The sequence below is a fragment of the Crassostrea angulata genome, chromosome 8 (genome assembly GCF_025612915.1).
Source record: "Crassostrea angulata isolate pt1a10 chromosome 8, ASM2561291v2, whole genome shotgun sequence".
NCBI classification, from domain to species: Eukaryota; Metazoa; Mollusca; class Bivalvia; order Ostreida; family Ostreidae; genus Magallana; species Magallana angulata.
In genome coordinates this window covers 136,991-156,958 of record NC_069118.1, presented here as the reverse complement: position 1 = coordinate 156,958, position 19,968 = coordinate 136,991, and the positions used below count along the sequence as shown (strand labels likewise).

General features: G+C 33.8%; 1 protein-coding gene across 5 annotated transcripts in view; it reads right to left on the bottom strand.

Annotated features, from left to right (window-relative positions):
• LOC128157789 (histone deacetylase 6-like) overlaps positions 1-19,968 on the bottom strand; it is a 46,786-nt gene that overhangs the window by 3,977 nt on the left and 22,841 nt on the right. For 4 of the 5 annotated variants that reach the window (XM_052820406.1, XM_052820407.1, XM_052820408.1 and 1 more), the window contains 21 exons: positions 12,698-12,824; positions 12,282-12,347; positions 12,086-12,145; positions 11,831-11,920; positions 11,193-11,299; positions 9,481-9,606; positions 8,413-8,565; positions 7,515-7,568; positions 6,807-6,894; positions 6,502-6,542; positions 5,483-5,579; positions 4,970-5,041; positions 4,751-4,776; positions 4,408-4,512; positions 3,689-3,757; positions 3,464-3,590; positions 3,035-3,100; positions 2,679-2,738; positions 2,168-2,257; positions 1,236-1,339; positions 76-143 (listed from right to left, as the gene is read on the bottom strand). In XM_052820406.1, coding sequence (XP_052676366.1) covers positions 76-143; positions 1,236-1,339; positions 2,168-2,257; positions 2,679-2,738; positions 3,035-3,100; positions 3,464-3,590; positions 3,689-3,757; positions 4,408-4,512; positions 4,751-4,776; positions 4,970-5,041; positions 5,483-5,579; positions 6,502-6,542; positions 6,807-6,894; positions 7,515-7,568; positions 8,413-8,565; positions 9,481-9,606; positions 11,193-11,299; positions 11,831-11,920; positions 12,086-12,145; positions 12,282-12,347; positions 12,698-12,824 — 1,796 coding nt within the window. Of the gene's footprint in view, positions 1-75; positions 144-1,235; positions 1,340-2,167; positions 2,258-2,678; positions 2,739-3,034; positions 3,101-3,463; positions 3,591-3,688; positions 3,758-4,407; positions 4,513-4,750; positions 4,777-4,969; positions 5,042-5,482; positions 5,580-6,501; positions 6,543-6,806; positions 6,895-7,514; positions 7,569-8,412; positions 8,566-9,480; positions 9,607-11,192; positions 11,300-11,830; positions 11,921-12,085; positions 12,146-12,281; positions 12,348-12,697; positions 12,825-18,539; positions 18,817-19,968 lie in introns of those variants that run through there. The other variant, XM_052820410.1, reaches the window with a different exon arrangement.

Below are 19,968 nucleotides of genomic sequence, written 5' to 3'. Positions count from 1 at the left end.
GTTCTGTGTACTTTTAGACAGAATTCTGTAGGTTATATATTTAACAGATTCATTTTAATAACACACTAAACTTACCTCTAAATAAAAGAGTCTTCCAGAATGCCTCCTGAACTTCCATTGTTTTACATATAGCTTCAACACCACTGAAATTAAAAAGTCTCTAAATTTTGCGGAAGGAGCAAGGTTTTTAAACTACTAAAAATAAAAAAATAAAAATCTATATTTGATGCTGTAATATGAATACAAGATGCGTTTTTAACACTATGCTCTATAGTTTAAATGCATAAATAAGCAATCAATGTAAAGACCTAATACCTTCAACTTTATGGATGAACTTTGAACTCAATGAATGACCTCCATCTGTCACTAAATTTTTATTCTTTATGTTATGATGCATAAGTTATTTATAGTTCAAAATCAGGAGTAAATTTTACAGATGTAGACAGATTAAGTCCCCTGATGACCGCATATCAGTAATTTCAAGGGTTTTTCTTTATGAGCTACCTACAACTGATAGTACCCCTGTAGGCCTCTGGAGCAAAACTGATGACCGAAGTGAGTGTACATGTACTTGTTATATCTGTCTGGTGGACATTACAGTGATGATTTATTTACCTTTTACTGGGGACAGCATTGTGAATGTTTTATTTACCTTTTACTGGGGACATCATTGTGTATGTTTTATTTACCTTTTACTGGGGACAGCATTGTGCATGTTTTATTTACCTTTTACTGGGGACAGCATTGTGTATGTTTTATTTACCTTTTACTGGGGACATCATTGTGTATGTTTTATTTACCTTTTACTGGGGACAGCATTGTGTATGTTTTACTTACCTTTTACTGGGGACAGCACAGTGTATGTTTTATTTACCTTTTACTGGGGACAGCATTGTGCATGTTTTATTTACCTTTTACTGGGGTCAGCATTGTGCATGTTTTACTGGGGACAGCATTATGTGTATGTTTTATTTATCTTTTACTGGGGACAGCATTGTGTATGTTTTATTTATCTTTTACTGGGGACAGCATTGTGTATGTTTTATTTACCTTTTACTGGGGACATCATTGTGTATGTTTTATTTACCTTTTACTGGGGACAGCATTGTGTATGTTTTATTTACCTTTTACTGGGGACATCATTGTGTATGTTTTATTTACCTTTTACTGGGGACAGCATTGTGCATGTTTTATTTACCTTTTACTGGGCACAGCATTGTGTATGTTTTATTTACCTTTTACTGGGGACAGCATTGTGTATGTTTGGTAGTGGGTCTCCGAGTAGAGCGGATACACACATGTTCATGCACTGGGATGTTCCTTCTAAGCTATAACCTCCCTGTGTAAAACAACAGATAGATAACCATGATTCCACTGCATGAAAAATGGTCAAAATAAATTTAACAGTTTGTTTTCTAGTTTTGGATCAATAAAATTGGGGTTTAAGTTGAATTAAACATATAATTCTGTTTATCACTTTTTATTAAATTTTAACTATTTCTAATTTTTGAGAAAAGCAGCTCAGCAAAATAAAGTACTCATGAAAATAAGTTTTACACAAACAAATAACTCTTTTAATCAGTGATTTGTGAAAAAAAATTGTGATGAAACAACAGGGTACACAATATAATAATGAGATACAAGTTTAACAATGTTTTTAACCTGCATAAATTTTATCTAATAAGCTCCAAGGGAAGTTTAAAAAATGAGAGACACATTACAAATGTGCAAATGGTTTGATTTATATACATAAATACTTTTTTTTTAATTTCTTTATGTTCAGAAGGTTTCTTTAATTAATCTCCTTAAATATGAGTAGCTATACATGCCTGTAAATGATGTTTGACATCCAATCTTCTCTCTTACTGAAGACTATTATTCTAAGAATTATTTTTTTTTACCTCCAGGATTTAATCCCCCCCCCCTGTTTTTTTGTTGTTGAGATAGCTGAGCTGAGAGAGATACAATCCTCCAGATTTACCCCCCCCCCCCCCTTGTTTTTTTCTGAGATACAGACCTCCAGGATTTAACCCCACCCTACACCCCTGGTTTTTTTTTGGCTGAGATAGAGACCCCTGGTATTTAACCTCCACCCCCTTTTTTTTGGCTGCGATACAGACCTCCAGTATTTAACCCCTGTTTTTTTTTTTGGCTGAGATGTACACACCTCTAGGATGAGAGCCACCTTCCCATCAGCCAAGCCCATCAACATCCGGGTCATGTGACCAAACACTGCTGGGGTCAGGCGATATCCTCCCTGAAATTACAACAGGCTGTTAGCAGGTTAAGACTAAATCATCATCCCATCCCCCCCCCCCCCCTCTTGATAGAGAAAATCAGACATTTTGGCTACAATGTCTTGACACTGAAGCATTTAGCTGTATATCTAGATTCAATGTTTTTCTACATAAGATTTGGACAATTGTTGAAATGATTGATTAAAATGAGTCATGTAGATTGATGGTAATCTTTATTTCAAAGCTGGAATAAAAGTTCTTGAAAATGACACTTATCATGAATCAAAAGTTCAAATCTGATCATTGGCAAATAATCAAAAAAGAAGTTAGGTTTTACATTTTTGTAATTAATAATGCATTATCATCTGCCTAATGGGTAAACCTAATTACCATGTCACTAATGTTAAGGTAAATTTTGCAACACGATACATGGCCACTTACCAAGGAATCTGTTTTCTCTGCATCAAATCCTGCAGCTACAATTACCAAGTCCGGAGCAAACTGTTGGAAATAATTGACAACTGAATATATTTTCAACAAGACTTTTATTCTAAATAAATTCAGCAATAGAATGTAGGTGACTGTATCAATATTTACAACTATAAAATTCTCTCTTCTCGTTAAAACAGCAAACTGACTATCAGAGATTCATTTTATTCATAGGACCCCACAATCATCTACATGCTTTGAATGTAAACTTTGATTTTGATATACCGTAAACCTACAAACATAAATGTAGTTTATGCATAGAGACTAATACCAGTTCTGACCACATTGCTTATTTGACATAAACTTACCTCATACGCCAGGGGAAGCACTAGATGATGGAAGGCACTGATGTAATCGGCATCACCCTTAGAGCCCTGGAGGAGAAATCAAACATCTGTACAGTCACCAAGTATAGTTGTACTGAGCATCTATTTATTTTCTTTAAATCTTAATTATTGGTATAAAGAGGAAAAACAAAACAAAGTAGGCAGCTACTAAAATAGTACATGTAGCTTTCCATATAATAAAGGAAAATAGATAGCTCTATCCATACAAATTAGTATATCATATCTATTGCAATCAGAAATGTGCAGCAAATTTGTGGACTTCTCCTAAAACTTACAACAAGTACCACAAATATACCCAGAATCTCCAAAACTTCTGTTCTATTTTTAAGTTATTTCATTTTAATTGAGCACCTGTAAATACACAACGAAGGCAGAGATCGGCTGACTTACATCATTCCAGGCGATGTTGACGGTGCGTCCCTGCGCGTCCGGTCCCCCGCTCTGTTTGTGGTAACCCTTACCTCCGTACGGATAGAAAGAACCGTTGTCAAAGCGGTGTAAGGATATAAACAGGACACTGGAAGGAGAAAAAGTTCATACAGAGACATTGTGGGTCAAAGTCTACCAATGATAATGTGGTTATTGTCAATACCACAGTTCCGATATGTTACTTACTTTGGGTCATTGTCAAACATATTCTGGATTCCGTTTCCATGGTGAATGTCCCAGTCTATAATCAGAATCCTGAAGAAAAAAAACATTCTGACATACATGCAACATTTGTCTTGTGATCTTTATTCTACAGATCAAAGCATCACACCTGTTTTTGTTTGTTTGAACGATGTTTTGAAAAAAAAATTAGTTTATTTTTAAATGAACATAAAATTTGAAATATCGTCATATTTCATCTCATCATTATATGAAATTTTAGTTTGGTTCAACAAGGGTAAGCACAACATTGAACTACTTGCACTTCATTTATCAAACACAAGGGCAGATAACTCCAAAGTCCAAATTCAGTTGTTGTACTGAATAGATATTGTAATTTATGCACTATTTTGTATGCCATATTACATATACTTGTTTCCTATCATATCGCGGGTTCTATGGTATCGCGGTATTTCTGTTTATGTACAGTAGCATGACATCCGGATATTTTTAGAGATAGTAAGCAGAGGCACACTCAACATCACTGAGGTATATAATAGAGGAAACTCGCAATAACATTAGTTTTTGAAAAAATTTCCGTATTGATAGATTTGTCGACAAAATGATTTAACTACCGCAATATCATAGGACCTGGCTCATATACTCATGGTGACGAAAACCTGAAATCAAAACAAACACAGGAGTACAGATGGTCTTAATGCTGTAATCATTATTCTAGCACTTGCCTTTGAACTCCGTGCTTGACCTGGGCGTACTTAGCCGCTATTGCCACATTGTTGAACAAACAGAAACCCATCATGTCATTCTTCTCAGCATGGTGACCAGGGGGCCTGGAACACAGAAATAGAAAATGTAACAGAGAGAGAGAGAGAGAGAGAGAGAGAGAGAGAGAGAGAGAGAGAGAGAGAGAGGAGAGACAGACAGACAGACAGACAGAGACAAGGACAGAGAAGAGAGAAAGATGGAGACAGAGATTTTTAGAAAGACAGATGAACAGATACAACAATGGGAAAGAAGAAACATGAAGGTAGAAAGAAAAATTTAATAGACAAAATCTGAGAATCCTACCTTACAATGGCAGCACCACTCTGACACTGAAACATTAGAAAGTTGATACAGGTATATCAATTATTCAAATATCGACATAAATTCAGATGTAAGAAGTAATTTTAACCAATAAAATTGTAGCAAAATCAAGGTCTGATAATGCACTTTTGAGTCTTGACTTGATTGGTCAAAGAGTTAGAGAATAGGTTTCTGGTTGGTTGATGACATGTAAGGCCTCACCTGATTGGTCAGTATAGAATCTATCACAGATAAGGAACAGCCTACAGCCCAGGCTGCTGAAGTAAAACTTTCCTGTGAACAAAACAGAAAAGAATTAACTTTGTCATTATCTGTAACAAATACACTAGTGTATCACTATCACATTATACAAGTTAATCAACACCTTAGAATTAGGCATGTGATGACTTCTTGACCCCTGAGAAAATCATACAGAAATTAATACTGTAAAGTTCTAATTAAATGCGAGGAATTAATATCCGCATAGTGTCACAAAAGGCACTTCTCACGTATTTTAAAATCTAGCTTTTATTTTTCTGACAGATTTAAACTAAAGAAACTATCATGATGATAAAAATCTGGTGTTTGCGATTTCATATCTTTGCGATTTGATGCAAAATGGTTGAATCGCAGAATTAAATACTCGCAAACAATAAGGATTCTTCAGTATTTTTGTTTTTTAGTAAAGTCATCAGAATAAAAAAAATATTTGCAAAAGTAATCACTTCAACATACCTGACATAGAAATATTGACTTAAAACTACTCTGGTAAACTCTTAATGCCTCTTCTCCCATTGTCATTGTCTTTTTAAATCTTCTGATGTGATCCTCCCTACAAAACAAAAATTCTGATCATTCTTTGTATTACATGTACGTATATACACCAACATAGTAAAATTACCATTCACTTTTTTCTAATCCATAAAGGTCTGTATTGTTGTATAACTAAAGCTATATAAGACTGTCTTGCTTTTGTTTAAGAACTTCAACGTGTTACATGTAATTATACAGAGCATCATCCCTAGTTTTTGAGCTCAGAGAATTTCTTAAATATTATATATCAGTATGTTTTGTGATCATCTAATATTTTTTGTTTATTTCACACTGGCGTCGGAAGCAAATTGAAAGTGGGGGGGCTAGACTAATCCTGCGAGAAAAAGTGGGGGGGGGGATGAACCCTCTATCATGCTATTTTTATAATGGTTAGGTATAACTTTGCAAAAAAAGTGGGGGGGCTAAGCCCCCCCCCCCCCCCCCCCCCCCCCCGGTTCCGACGCCTATGTTTCAATAGCATAAAAAATAAACAAGAAGAAATTATATGTATGATTACAAGTATACTCATCCTCTATTAAAAGTTGCAAAAGAAAAAGACGTACTAAGTAAACAAAATTAATATAAAATTTCCACTAAGGCATCTCACTACATCTACACTTATACTTTTTAAGACATTACGTTACAAGATGGTGACATAAATGTTTTCTTAAAACTGTTTGTATCAATCAATTTGGTTGTATATTGTTATAGCTCAGTGGTTAACTTAACAGGCTTGTGAACTGCAGATATACAGGAGTTCGAAATTCACCTAGGGCTTTTGTTCATATTGACTGAACTAAACTGAGCCACCTTAATTGATTGCTTTTAGGAACACTGTGGCTCAGATTGAGCTTATAAGGTGTTCGTTATCAAGAAAATCAACTGCTTGCTCGCAGGCTTTGTTTGACTGCTGACTCAATATGCACGATACATCTACATACCCATGTACAAGACACAGCTCAGCATCCCTCGCCTCCCGGCCCTGAAATAGAGGTCAAATAGATCAGTACTCAACAACTGAAGCTCATGAGAATAACAGTTTTGAAACAATGGGCTACCCCTCCATCCTCCCCTCACACACACCACATCCCTAATAAAAAGAACAACCATTGTTCCATTGCAATCTATGAAGTTCAGACTCTGAATATACAGAGACACTAGAAAATGTAAATACACATGTATTTCAAAATGGATTAACACATGATAGTGTAATTTGGGGGGGGGGGGGGGTGTGGTTGATTTTTACCTGTATGTGGTAACACCTGTCCCAGATACCTGTCTTCTTCAGGGTCTGTACAATTCTCTCCACTCTCTCTGGGCATTCCTCAAATCCCCTGTACAGAAAGGCATGAATATCTTACATCTTACTTTGTACATGTGTTGTATAACTTACGTAAATTTTTCTCTGTTTTTGATGGCCCCTTTCACAATTGTCTAAATGATAACACATTTAATCACACCTCTTTCTATGCACAAATGCATGTTCTCTAACTGTACACATTTAATGCATTTCATTTTTAATATATTCATAATTATAATACATGTAGTTATTCCATTTAAAATATTTTTGTGGCAGTTAAAGCAGTTATTTAACAAAATAAACAAATCTTAAATATGTCAAAAGTCATATCGATGCAATTGCACTTAAATCAGGTTTGAATTCTTCAGCTTATATGGGACATTTTTTCTCCATATAAAAAAAAATTGCCAATAACAACTCTCAAATATAACTTATTTTTTTTCTAAAACATGTGGAAGTCCCTTTCCCAAAATTTTGACATATTGCCCTATGACAGCTCTAAAATCTACAGAATGTTCCTGAATGATTGCCCTTAATCCCCTCTTTTAACAAAATCAGAGTTATTTCCCTTATTTAAAACTTTTCCAAAAACACTTGTCATTTTCTAAAGCTTAAAAACAACCTTGGCCCTTCTCCATCTCACACAAACCTTACCCTAATCCAGTGTCTCTGTGATTCAGGACAGCATCTTCATATACAAGTCCAACCCTGTATAAAGAAAAGTTCTAATGACAGGAAAGACAGACTTTTACAATAGATGTCATTTATTTGAATCATACTTTACACAATTTTTGAAGATTACATTACTATAAAGTATTTCTCAGTCAATAAAGTCCAAAATTATAGGGATGTTTCAGGGTTATATGAAAGCTGAACAGATATGAGTATGTTATAACTGAATAGATGATTATTTGTACGAGATGTTATAGTATATGATTGGATAATGGAAAAAGTTTAAAGCCCTTTATAAGCTTACTGAATAAATGTTATTGTTATTGTGATAGAGTCAGGTATATGGCATTCCTACTAGCTCTGGCTAGAGGGTTAACCCTCAAGCTCGATCGGTAGAGTGCTGGACTGGCGTGCCAGAGGACCCGGGTTCAAACCCCAGCAGAGGCAATAAGTGTCTCTGTTACATATTATTGGATAACTACGGTATATACTAGATGTTATTGTACGTAAAAAGATTTAAAGAATGTTATAGTATAACTAAAAGGGTGTAAAAGCAAGTTAAAGATGGACAACTGAATAAATGTTGTAACATGTTATGGGATAACTGGATAAATGCAAAAAAAAAAAAAAAAACAATGTACAAAAATAATAGAAAAGCTGAACAGTAGTTATAGCAAGTGATAGGATAACCAATCTAATCTTTGTGACTATAACATATATCTACAAAAACACCTACAATGATATTTAACCAGTTTAAATCAATTATCTACTGAGCAGTTGTCACCACTCCAAACACCTTCTCTAGTAATTGTTTAACATCCCAAAAACTACAGCACAAACCCAAAGTCAGCACCAGCCACAGTACATATTCCTACTTTACTTGTGTTTGGTCCCCCTATGTACAGTACGAGCCAAAAGTTCATCCACCTGGGCGTCCACGACGTGGGCACTCTCCATCACTCCGGGGTTCCAGCAGTCTTGGTCGAGGGAGAACGACTCGGGCTTACTGTGGGTGTAGAAGCTGATCCCCTCCCTAAACAGACCAAAACAAAGAGTGTAAATCAACCATAGAAAACACACTATTAAGTTACTAAGATTAAAGTTTAATCATTAAGAGAAGAACAGAGTTTAAACCAACTACCTTAAGGTGGTATGGGACACTTCCATGTTGTGACGTATTGTTTATCGAAATAAACAATAAAATAAAGTGTAATTATATAAGTAGTTTCTTTCCAAAAATGGTCACCTTACTGAGCACAGTGGGTAAGAGGGTTTACTACGAACCTGTAAGTCATGAGTTCGAATCCCGCTGGGGTTTTTACAATTTTTACCTTTTCAAATATTTTTAAAAGCTATTTTTTGGTTAGATATTGTAAAATTTGAAAATTCTAAACTGGTGAAAGTTTTCCAATTATATAGTACTTTAATCCACATTAATATCGACAGATGTCCCATACCACCTTAATAAAAGTTTCATTAAATCATTGAAAATACAAAGAGTGAATCAACTATACAAAAAACCTCAGTATAAATCAGTCATAAACAAGCATTCTGAGAGTATTGCATAAGCAATACATGTCCCCTACCGGTTTGTGGAAATTGTGAAAACAATGCACTGTTATGCAGAATATCGAACCAGAACATTAAAAATTGGAATATAAAAAATTAATTTTCTCGAAAATATGTCAACCAGACGCTACAAAATGTAAACTTGATCTGTAGTTTGACATTTTGAAGCTGTTCAGCAAATTTCATATTACAGTATTCCTTAAACGCATAAAGAAAAAAAGTGTTGAAAACTGAAGTGGGACAGACGGACGGACGGATGGACGGACGCAGAGGAAAGCTATAGTCCACTCCGGTGAAAACCGGTAGGGGACTAATAACAGAATGCTCATCAACCATACACAAAATCTGAGCCCTGTCAATCAATTGTGTGATGACTTACTTGGGGGGTAAGGATAAGAGGCCTGTACGGGGACTGAGTGATATAGACGCCAAATCTCCCTGGTACCGGAGACTCCTCCAATATGGCCGCAGGACCTTGATCACATTCAAAATGGACAACACAGCACTGAAAGATGAACAACACCAACACTATTATTACAGCTCGAGGAAATCAATGTGGATGTTTGGATATCTCTATACCTGTTGTTTTGTGCTTTTGGGGATATCTAGACATTACTTTACCTATGCTTAATATTTAGAAAAGTCTTTACCCATAGTTAATCAATAGAATATCTTTATATTAAACACTTTACTGTTGTTTGGATTTTTTGTTAGATACATACTTGTTTTTCTTTACTTGTTATTTGGTCAGCTGATGGATATCTAGATATCTCTTTATCTGTTAATAGGTTACGTTTTTGAATACTTTCCTGTTAATTGAGTCATTTTGATTTCTCTTAGTTTTCTTCTTCATAAGGTCACATCGTTAGCCGCTTAGATATTTCTTTACCTACAATTTGGTTGCTCTTTTGGATACCTACATGTAGATATTACTTTACCTGTTGTTGAATACCTTCAGGTCTCTTTACCTGTCTTTTGGTATACATCTTTACCTGTCATTGAATATTTCAATGGATGGTATGAGCAATATCTCCTTTACATCTAGCTTGATATTTAAATTTCTCTTTAGCTTTCAATGGATATCTAGATATCAATTTCCCTGTCATTAGGCCACTTTGTTGGATATCTAGATATCAATTTATCTGTCATCAGGCTGCTTTTGTTGGATAACTAGATATCAATTTCCCTGTCTCAGACTGCTTTTGTTGGATAATTAGATATCAATTTTCCTGTCATTAGGCCACTTTGTTGGATATCTAGATATAAATTTCCCTGTCATTAGGCCGCTTTGTTGGATATCTAGATATCAATTTCCCTGTCTCAGACTGCTTTTGTTGGATAATTAGATATCAATTTTCCTGTCATTAGGCCACTTTGTTGGATATCTAGATATTAATTTCCCTGTCATTAGGTCACTTTGTTGGATATCTAGATATCAAATTACCTGTCATTAGGCCGCTTTGTTGGATATCTAGATATCAATTTCCCTTTTATTAGGCCACTTTGTTGGATATCTAGATATAAATTTCCCTGTCATTAGGCCGCTTTGTTGGATACAGCAAAACTCGAATATAACGAACACGGATATAGCGAATTTACGGCTATAACAAATTATTATTCATGTCCCGGCAAAATTCTTATATAAATCTATAGAAAATTGATGTATATAACGAACACTGCTATAACGAATTTACAGCTATAACGAAGTAATTTAAAGACCCCCGCTGGCAAAATTTTAGCGTATTTTATCATTTTTATAACGAACTTTTTCCATTTCAAAATTCATTGAAGAAACATGCAATTTTAAGATAAAAATACTCAAATTCAAATAGTATACGGAATTAATTTTAAAAATTGAAATGAAATGGTTATATTGACATTTTTTGTAAATGACGGTAATACATGTACTAATTTATAACTTACGATAGTTTAGAAAACTGTTAACCGGAAAAAACCCTTAATTATTTTATAACGAATTCGCTATAATATTTATTACGAAGTCATTATAAATGTATAGCGAATTACGGCTATAACGATGGTCCCTTGAAATTCGTTATAAACGAGTTTTGCTGTATCTAGATATCAAATTACCTGTCATTCGGCCGCTTTGTTTGATCCACCCTGGGACAGGGGTCACCAAGCAGGGCCTTCAGCGAGAGAGCCACACCCTCAGACAGGGTCTTGATGCAGTAACCTCCCTGGAAATAAGAAATTAAAGGTTTTACACACACTCAAATAATATAAAAATATTGTTTGTGATGATGATTTTCAGAGAATACCTGCAAGCCTTGAAAGGCATAAATGACTGAAATTGGATTTTCAGGACAGTTTAATAATAGAGTAATTCAACTCATTAAGAGTTATCTCACTTTAAAATGGGTCAATGTACCATAATCACAGAACACTGAGATGTGGACATTGTTGTCCTTCAGAATAATGCGTCTTAAGTCTTTATCTTTAATATCCCTGAATAGTTGAGAATGTGCACTGTGTATGGTCAATTTACTCATAGTTACTTGTCAATTCTAGCTGAGTTGTTGGATCAGTGTTCATATCACTGTAAACAAGCAGCAGGTTATAAATTAAAATAATCATTATCATCGGTATCTCTGGATTGGCACTGACCAGTTGTGAATGATTTTAGATTTCTGATTTGTGATTGTGCTAAACTGCTATAGAGTACATGTATACTTCATAATTATATTATCTATTTTTTAGCTACATCATACCTCTAAAACCAGACACAGTTTTCCCTCCGCTAGAGCTGACAGCTGATTGACATACTGAGCAAAGCAACTGGGGGTCACTTCCATCTCTCCCTGAAATCAATGAAAAATATACATGCCCCATAAAACCCTGAAACACTCGTAGGAAAGAGTTCTTTTAACCCCTTTCCACTATTAAAATGTGAAACTTCAATGGTTGCAGCTAGAGTCATGTGTAAAACGTTTTTGCACAAAGTACTGGTGATGATAATAGCCTACCTCTGGGCATCCTAAAGCAGCATCATATCCAGCCGATACCAAAATCAGCTGGGGGTTAAACTGAAAAACCACAAAAATACCAATCAAAACAAGTTTGTAGCAAAGGCAAAAAAGTCATATGTCAATGGCATTTCTAAAAAAATGAAATAAAATTTAGACAACCTTTACAAATGAAGGCAAGACAACCAGAACAAACCTCGTAGGCTATAGGGAGAAGGATGTTGAAGAGTATGGCTAGGTACACGCTGTCGTCGCACCCAATCTGTCAAAGGTTAAGGTCATGTTATCAAACAAAAATCACTGGAAGAGTCTTATGTTACTTGAGGACCTTACATATTATAACACAGATAATTTTAATTAATCCTCATTATCTAGTACATTGAGGTGACGTACATTACATAATGTCTCAAATTCACTTTACATTGAGAGGTTACATAATGACTGATATATACATACCACATTGAGGGGTTACAGAATGACTGAGATACATACCACATTGAGGGATTACATAATGATTGAGATACATACCACATTGAGGGGTACATTGAGGGGTTACATAATGACTGAGATACATACCACATTGAGGGGTTACATAATGACTGATATACATACCACATTGAGGGGTACATTGATGTTGAATCCCGTCCCTGGCCCCTCCCCGATGTGATCGTAGTCAGACTCCCTCAGATACGGCCATTCTTCTCCATCCAGATACTTGTGAATGGAGAAGTAAATAACCCTACAAAAGATAGACAGAAGACTTCATTATAATTATATATGTACATCTTCACACAGGTAAAGTACACAACCCTACAATAGATAGACAAAGAACTTCATTATTATGCATGTACAAATTTACAAATGCATAGTTCATAACCCTTTACAATAGATAGACAAAGGACTTCATAAAAAAATATTATATATTTACACTTGCAAATGTTTTCCCTTATATATCACAGTTTGCGCAATCCGCTGTTATTTCTGCATAACATCAACATGGGTCAAGAGGTCAAAGTAGCGCATGAATAATCTAAGTCCCTACTTTTTCTATATACTCAAACTAACCAACTTATGCTAAAACACACCTAATATCATAATAAAAAAAACATAATTTAGGCATGCATAAAAAAAAATTATCTGTATTTTGTTATACAAAGTTTTATTTCTTCATTTTCTTACAAACATATTACATTAATTGCAGGGATAAAAGATTATGGCTTAAGATTAACATAACATAGGCTTATAAACAGAATAATGTTTATGGACTGACATCGTTATGAAGTGTTCTTGAAAATTACTATCACAATTTGTCAAAAGAAGTTAAAATCAGTTTATATATCATTTCTGACTCTTGTCACAAGCCTCGATCAAAATTGCAAATGCAATAGGCTATCAAAAGCCTTTTGTATTTAAGTCCATTCATGGATAACGATCAAATTTAACTCCTTTTGCTTCTCTGTCCCTTTTGTTCCGTAAAAAGAAGTTAGAATTGCTTTCCTCTTTAATGTCGGATGAAAATCATTATGCTCTTGAATCTGATTCTGCGATAGAGTTTCTCCTCAAAATGCCGATATAGACTCAAACTCAATTAACTTTCAATCGCTTTGCTTTCATATTTCCAACCGCTCTGCGACTTCAACAGAAGTTGTATTATTCTGCCAAGCTTTAATAATATTTCTTAATTAAACAAGTGAATTTTCTTTACTGTTTCTCTTTATTATTATAATAAAAAAAAGCTGTCTTGTCAAAGTAGTGTCATAATTATTTATTATGATAATCAAATACTTGCAACATTGTTGGACTATTTATTGTTTTGTCATTTTAATCAAGCAAGCTTTGTGTCTTAATTTACCTTCTAATCATTTCAATTAATACAAAACATGACATGCATGGTAATTCATTTGAAGAATTTATTATAAGCAAGTAGTTGTAATTTAATCTCCAATGTAATATATTGACCCCATCGCTGACTCCAACAGTAAAATTTCTAACATTTACGAGGCAAAGACATGATTTGAGTTTTTAAAAAATTTAATTTAAATTTTCAAAAATTTAATTTAATTAGCTAAGAATGTAAACCCTTAAACATCTAGGCATTACTATTTGAATGCAGTTAGTCTAGGTTAAAAAAGCAGAATACAGAGTCTTTTATAGCATTAAATGATTTATTTTTGACGTCGTCGTGTCAATAACTGCCGGTAGGTGAGCAGACAAATTGAATAACGCGCGATAGCGCGTTATGATAATTTGTCTGCTCACCTGACGGCAGTTATTGACACGACGACGTCAAAAATAAATCATTTAATGCTTATATTTACATTCCCTTACTGAAGAAATCAATTGTTTACTTAAATAAATCGATATAAAGTGCAGATCACGGAGGGAGTGAATAAGTAACAGCAAGAACAGCTGTTTTGTAAAACCGGTTTAAACTGGTTTTCACATAGACTGTTGAGATGAGATCGACGAGCATGAAAATATAATCCATGATAAATAACTCTTGAAATGTTGCTTTTAACAATAAAGTCAACTTTTTTGTTGAACGGTTATAAAACATGGTGTTTTGACAACATTCATGAAATGCATTTTTTATCCGATAACATTAAAATCACTGTTTGAGAACTACTTATGTAAATTACTCGTAAATTCATACGCAGTGAATAGGTGTTGCATTTAGAGGCATTTAAACATCACGGAATGTAATGGAAAAACACAGTAGAATGTAAATATTTAGCTTTGAACACAAAACTGAACCTTTGGTTTTGCTTACTAAATTAATTGGTAAAATTTTCATTGAATATTTGTTTTCTGTTTAATTATCTATTCATAAACACAATGAAATGGATTTTCTTGTTTGTCATTAGTCATTTTGTTTAAATAAAATATGATATTTTTTTTACAAGTGTTACATCACATTATCTGCAAACAAAAACCAAGGCAAATTTTTTTACAAAATGAATTTTAATAACAAGTAAATAGTAAATTCTGTATCTGCTAATAAATTTACGTAAATCATTAAAATGACCGTATAACATTGTAGTGATTTAAAACTCTTAAAATAAAAAAAAAAAATCCAGCTCAAATTATCAATATGTCCCTTTAAACTACAAGTAGTTTATGCATTTGCAATGAACATAGACAAATAGAAAGTACAATACCTGAGAAATACCAAATCTAAAAATAGCAAACTTTCCACAGGTATTCATTTTATTTCAAAATGGAGTTGAGTCAAGAAATGTAAGTAAAAAACAATCTTCTAATTGTTTAAAATTTAGTCTCTCTGCAAGATTATACATGAAATTCTTTTAAATAATTAAATTTCTGCTTTCAACTCTCTATTTTTACATCACAAATTAAAAGAGAATATTCAAGCTGTTTCAATTAATAGTACTAGGCATTCTTCTTCCTCTTCCTACTGTTTGTCATTGTTCCTCTCAATCTACATGCATAGGCATCTATAACAGTTTTGAATTCATTACCAAACCAATTTATAATCACCCTCTTTTAAAATAAAACTTCAAAAGATAATATTAATGTTAATGTAGTTTATCTTCAAAATGGAGTCCACTTACTAGTAACCACATCAAATGTAAGTGCAAAGCCATTATGTTTATCGATAATATGTTATTCCATTAAAACAATCCTTTACTATAGTTATTGATTCAGAATAAATATGAAATTATCAGTGTCATAATTATTTATCATGATAATCAAATACTTGCAACATTGTTGGACTATTTATTGTTTTGTCATTATAATCAAGCAAGCTTTGTGTCTTAATTTACCTTCTAATCATTTCAATTAATACAAAACATGACATGCATGGTAATTCATTTGAAGAATTTAAGCAAGTAGTTGTAATTTAATCTCCAATGTAATAAATTTGAGTTTAAAAAAAACTTAATTTAAATTTTTAAAGATTTAATTTAATTTAGCTTAGAATGTAAACCCTTAAACATCTAGACATTACTATTTGAATGCAGTTAGTCTAGGTTAAAAAAGCAGAATACAGAGTCTTTTTAGCTTTGAACACAAAACTGAACCTTTGGTTTTGCTTACAAAATTAATTGGTAAAATTTTCATTGAATATTTGTTTTCTTTTTAATAAACTATTCATAAACACAATGAAATGGATTTTATTGTTTCTCATTAGTCATTTTGTTTAAATAAAATATGATAAATTCTTAATATAACTGTTACATCACATTATCTACAAACAAAAACCAAGGCACATTTTTTTTTTACAAAATGAACTTTAACAATAAGTAAATAGTAAATTCTGTATCTGCATATAAATTTACATAAAACATTAAAATGGCCGTATAACATTGTAGAGATTGAAAACTCTTAAAATAAAAAAAAAACCCAGCTCAAATTATCAATATGTCCCTTTAAACTACTAGTAGTGTATGCATTTGCAACGAACATTGACAAATGGAAAGTACAATACCTAGGAAATACCAAATCTAAAAATAGCAAAATTTCCACAGGTATTCATTTTATTCCAAAATGGAGTTGATTGAAGAAATGTAAGTAAAAAACGATCTTCTAATTGTTTAAAATTTAGTCTCTCTGCTAGATTAGTTTAAAATTTAGTCTCTCTGCTAGATTATACATCAAATTCTTTTAAATTGTTAACTTTCTGCCTTCAACTCTCTATTTTTACTTCACAAATCAAAAGAGAATATTCAAGCCGTTTCAATTAATAGTACTAGGTATATTCTACTTCCTCTTCCTACTGTTTGTCAATGTCCCTTTGGATCTACATGCAGAGGCATCTATAACAGTTTTGAATTCATTACCAAACCAATTTATAATCACCCTCTTTTAAAATAAAACTTCAAAAGATAATATTAATGTTATGTAGTTTATCTTCAAAATGGAGTCCACTTAACCACAAATGTAAATGCAAGGCCATTATATTTGATATTTTATTCCAGTAAAACAATCCTTTACTAAAGTTATTGATTCAGAATAAATATGAAATTATCAGTAATTGTCTTCATAGTAAATGTAGATCACTGTGTAACACAGTTAAAAATAATCTGATCATAATTTTTTTCTGATTAGAGTATTCCAAGGAATGACATATATCTTTATACTAGTCATTCAAAACATCTTACTTTACAATATCTACTTAGTAACAATTGTATATCAAACTAGTCAGTAAAAACAACATGTGGTATCAACATGTACCATATCTAAAAGGTCATTAAAACATACCAAGTAGAAGTAAGGACAAAAAATATTTCAGTCAATGACATACTGTAATGTCAACATTTCATCAATATAACTTTAGAAATAAGCCTATTAGTAAATGATTTTGAGTAAAAGCATAAAAGTTGTGTTGCTCCTATATTATTGAATAAATTAGTTAAATAGCAAGTAACTTTTATATATATGAAAACAATATCAATGATCATGCTGATTCTTTTCATCATTTAAAAGTCAAATTGTCAGGGACAGCACATACAGCTTTACTTTCTCAAGCTTATTCTGGGTGCATTGAAATGAAAAAAAGAATATCATTTAAAAATCAGTACTTAACTTACAAACTGTTCAGTTTTTTAAAATATAAATATCAATAATGACAGGTGTGAGGGAATGCAGCACATGTCAGAGTCTGTGTTTGTGGAGCTGTGTGAGATAGTGGGGACCTCACAAGAGGTAGCCATCAGGAGGGAGACAGAGGACATCAGGGAGATGGTGAGGAGTCAAGTAACACCCTATGATGGGATCATAATGATGATGAGTGGAAGTAGGAGAGAAGGGTTCAGACTGAAGGAGTCAGATATGGACTATATGTGCTGGCCAAACAACCACCGAGTGATCATGGACATGTCTCAGTCTGCGTATTACAACACAGCCAATACAACCTTGATTCTTGCTGACAGTTCTGAAAGTCCACCAGGATTCACTCTACTTCAGTTACTGACACCAACAACAGACAGAGAAGTCCAATCAGCATGTGTCGAAATGAATGATAGAGTCTTTATATCTAGTTCTATGTACAGACAGCTAACTTGTTCGGTAGCAATTCCTAATTCCTTTGTACATGGACCCTGTGGTAGTGGTAATATAGCAGGGAGAGAATACGATACTGCCTTCTGTTTTGTTTGTGACTTTTGGCCTCAGTCTGCCTCCTCATGGATAGACAGATGTCACTCATGGCCTGATCCTGAAGTTGTTGATGACATTGTCAGAAGTGGATTTCACTTTGTAGCAATAGGTCACCCATTAAGACTCCAAGAGAATGAAGAGTGGAGAATTTCTTTTTCTAAAGCAGAATACAAACTTGTGTACTCTATGAACCACTCTCAGTTATTGACTTATGGATTGTTAAAAATTTTCCTAAAAGAAGTTATCAATCAACAATCAGAAGAAACCAATAAACTGTTGTGTTCCTATCACATGAAGACAACAGTTTTCTGGGCGATACAACAAAACACTCTACCTCACTGGTGTCCACAAAATCTCCTGGCCGGTTTCTGGGTCTGCTTTAAACTCCTTCTTAAATGGGTGTATGAGGGAGTTTGTCCTAACTTTTTCATCCCACAAAACAACCTGTTTCTGACAAAGGTCCATGGCTCCACACAAAACAGATTGTTCCTACAGTTACATGATTTGTACAAGAAAGGTCTGGCCTGTCTGTTACAGAGTTCCTCTATCAGGTCCAACATCATTGATGTCCTGTTCAATCCTAGACTCTCTATTTGCACAGATGAAAGTGTTATGAGGCATGAATTAGATTATGATAAAGAACTTGTCAGGGAATCCTCAATTATTGGTTTGGATAGGAATGAAGGAGACGTATTGGGAATGATGAAAGTCATACACCTGATAGAACAGTTGGTAGAGTCATCCCTGACACACTATCAAGTTGTTGTGTTACAGAAACATACATCTACCTTCCTTAAGAACACTTCTTTTCTATTACACAACATGTACACTAACACAAGTGTCAACAAAAAAATGTATATTGCTGACAAAATATCCTGTCACATGCTAAATATAGCAGCCAAGTTTGGGTGTGTATCTGACATGTTGTATATTGCCATGTATTTTTACAAGACATTCAGATACAGGAAAGCTTTATTTGTTATAGAGATGACAAAGGTCAAGTTAGCACAGCCATATCTGTTGTATAGGGGATGTGTAGACAGAGAGAGGTATACTGAGGCTGTAGGGGGACAGTCCTGGTCTACAAAGATCAGACAGGCTGTAGCATGGGATATAGAACTTGACAATGAAATCTGTCATATCAATGAACTAATACTAGAACAACAGTCTGCTCTACGGAAAAGTTGGCCTTTCTTATATATCCCAGTGTTTGTAATGTTACATTTCCTAGAGTTTTTGTGTTACAGACACATTGACCCCACATTATCTCAAGCAGCTCTAGATGAGCTAGAGGTCCTAGTCCACCATGATCAGGGACTGTATATATCAGATCTATTCAGAGACATCTCGTGGGAGATCCTGGGGATCTGTCAACAGATCACAGGGAACCTCCAGGCTGCTCTATACTCATACCAACAGTCACTCACACAGTATCCATACCACAAAATACAAACTGCTACACAGAGGAGAATACAGGATGTTGTTCAGTTGATCTCATACCAGTAAATAAAGGAGTAATTATGAAGAAAACATTTCCATGATATGGCATAATAAACAAACAAAATTGACACAATTAGTCATTATCAATGAATTAACTGAGTTTATAAGCATATTATATATTTATATCAATATTGTAAAAATAAAAAATATTTGAGGGGGGGGGGGGGGGGGGGACATATACCCCAACTTGGACTAACAGTTGCATTCTCTCTTAAAACAATTCCTGTAAGAATTTGACAATGTACTCTCAGTTTGATAACGGG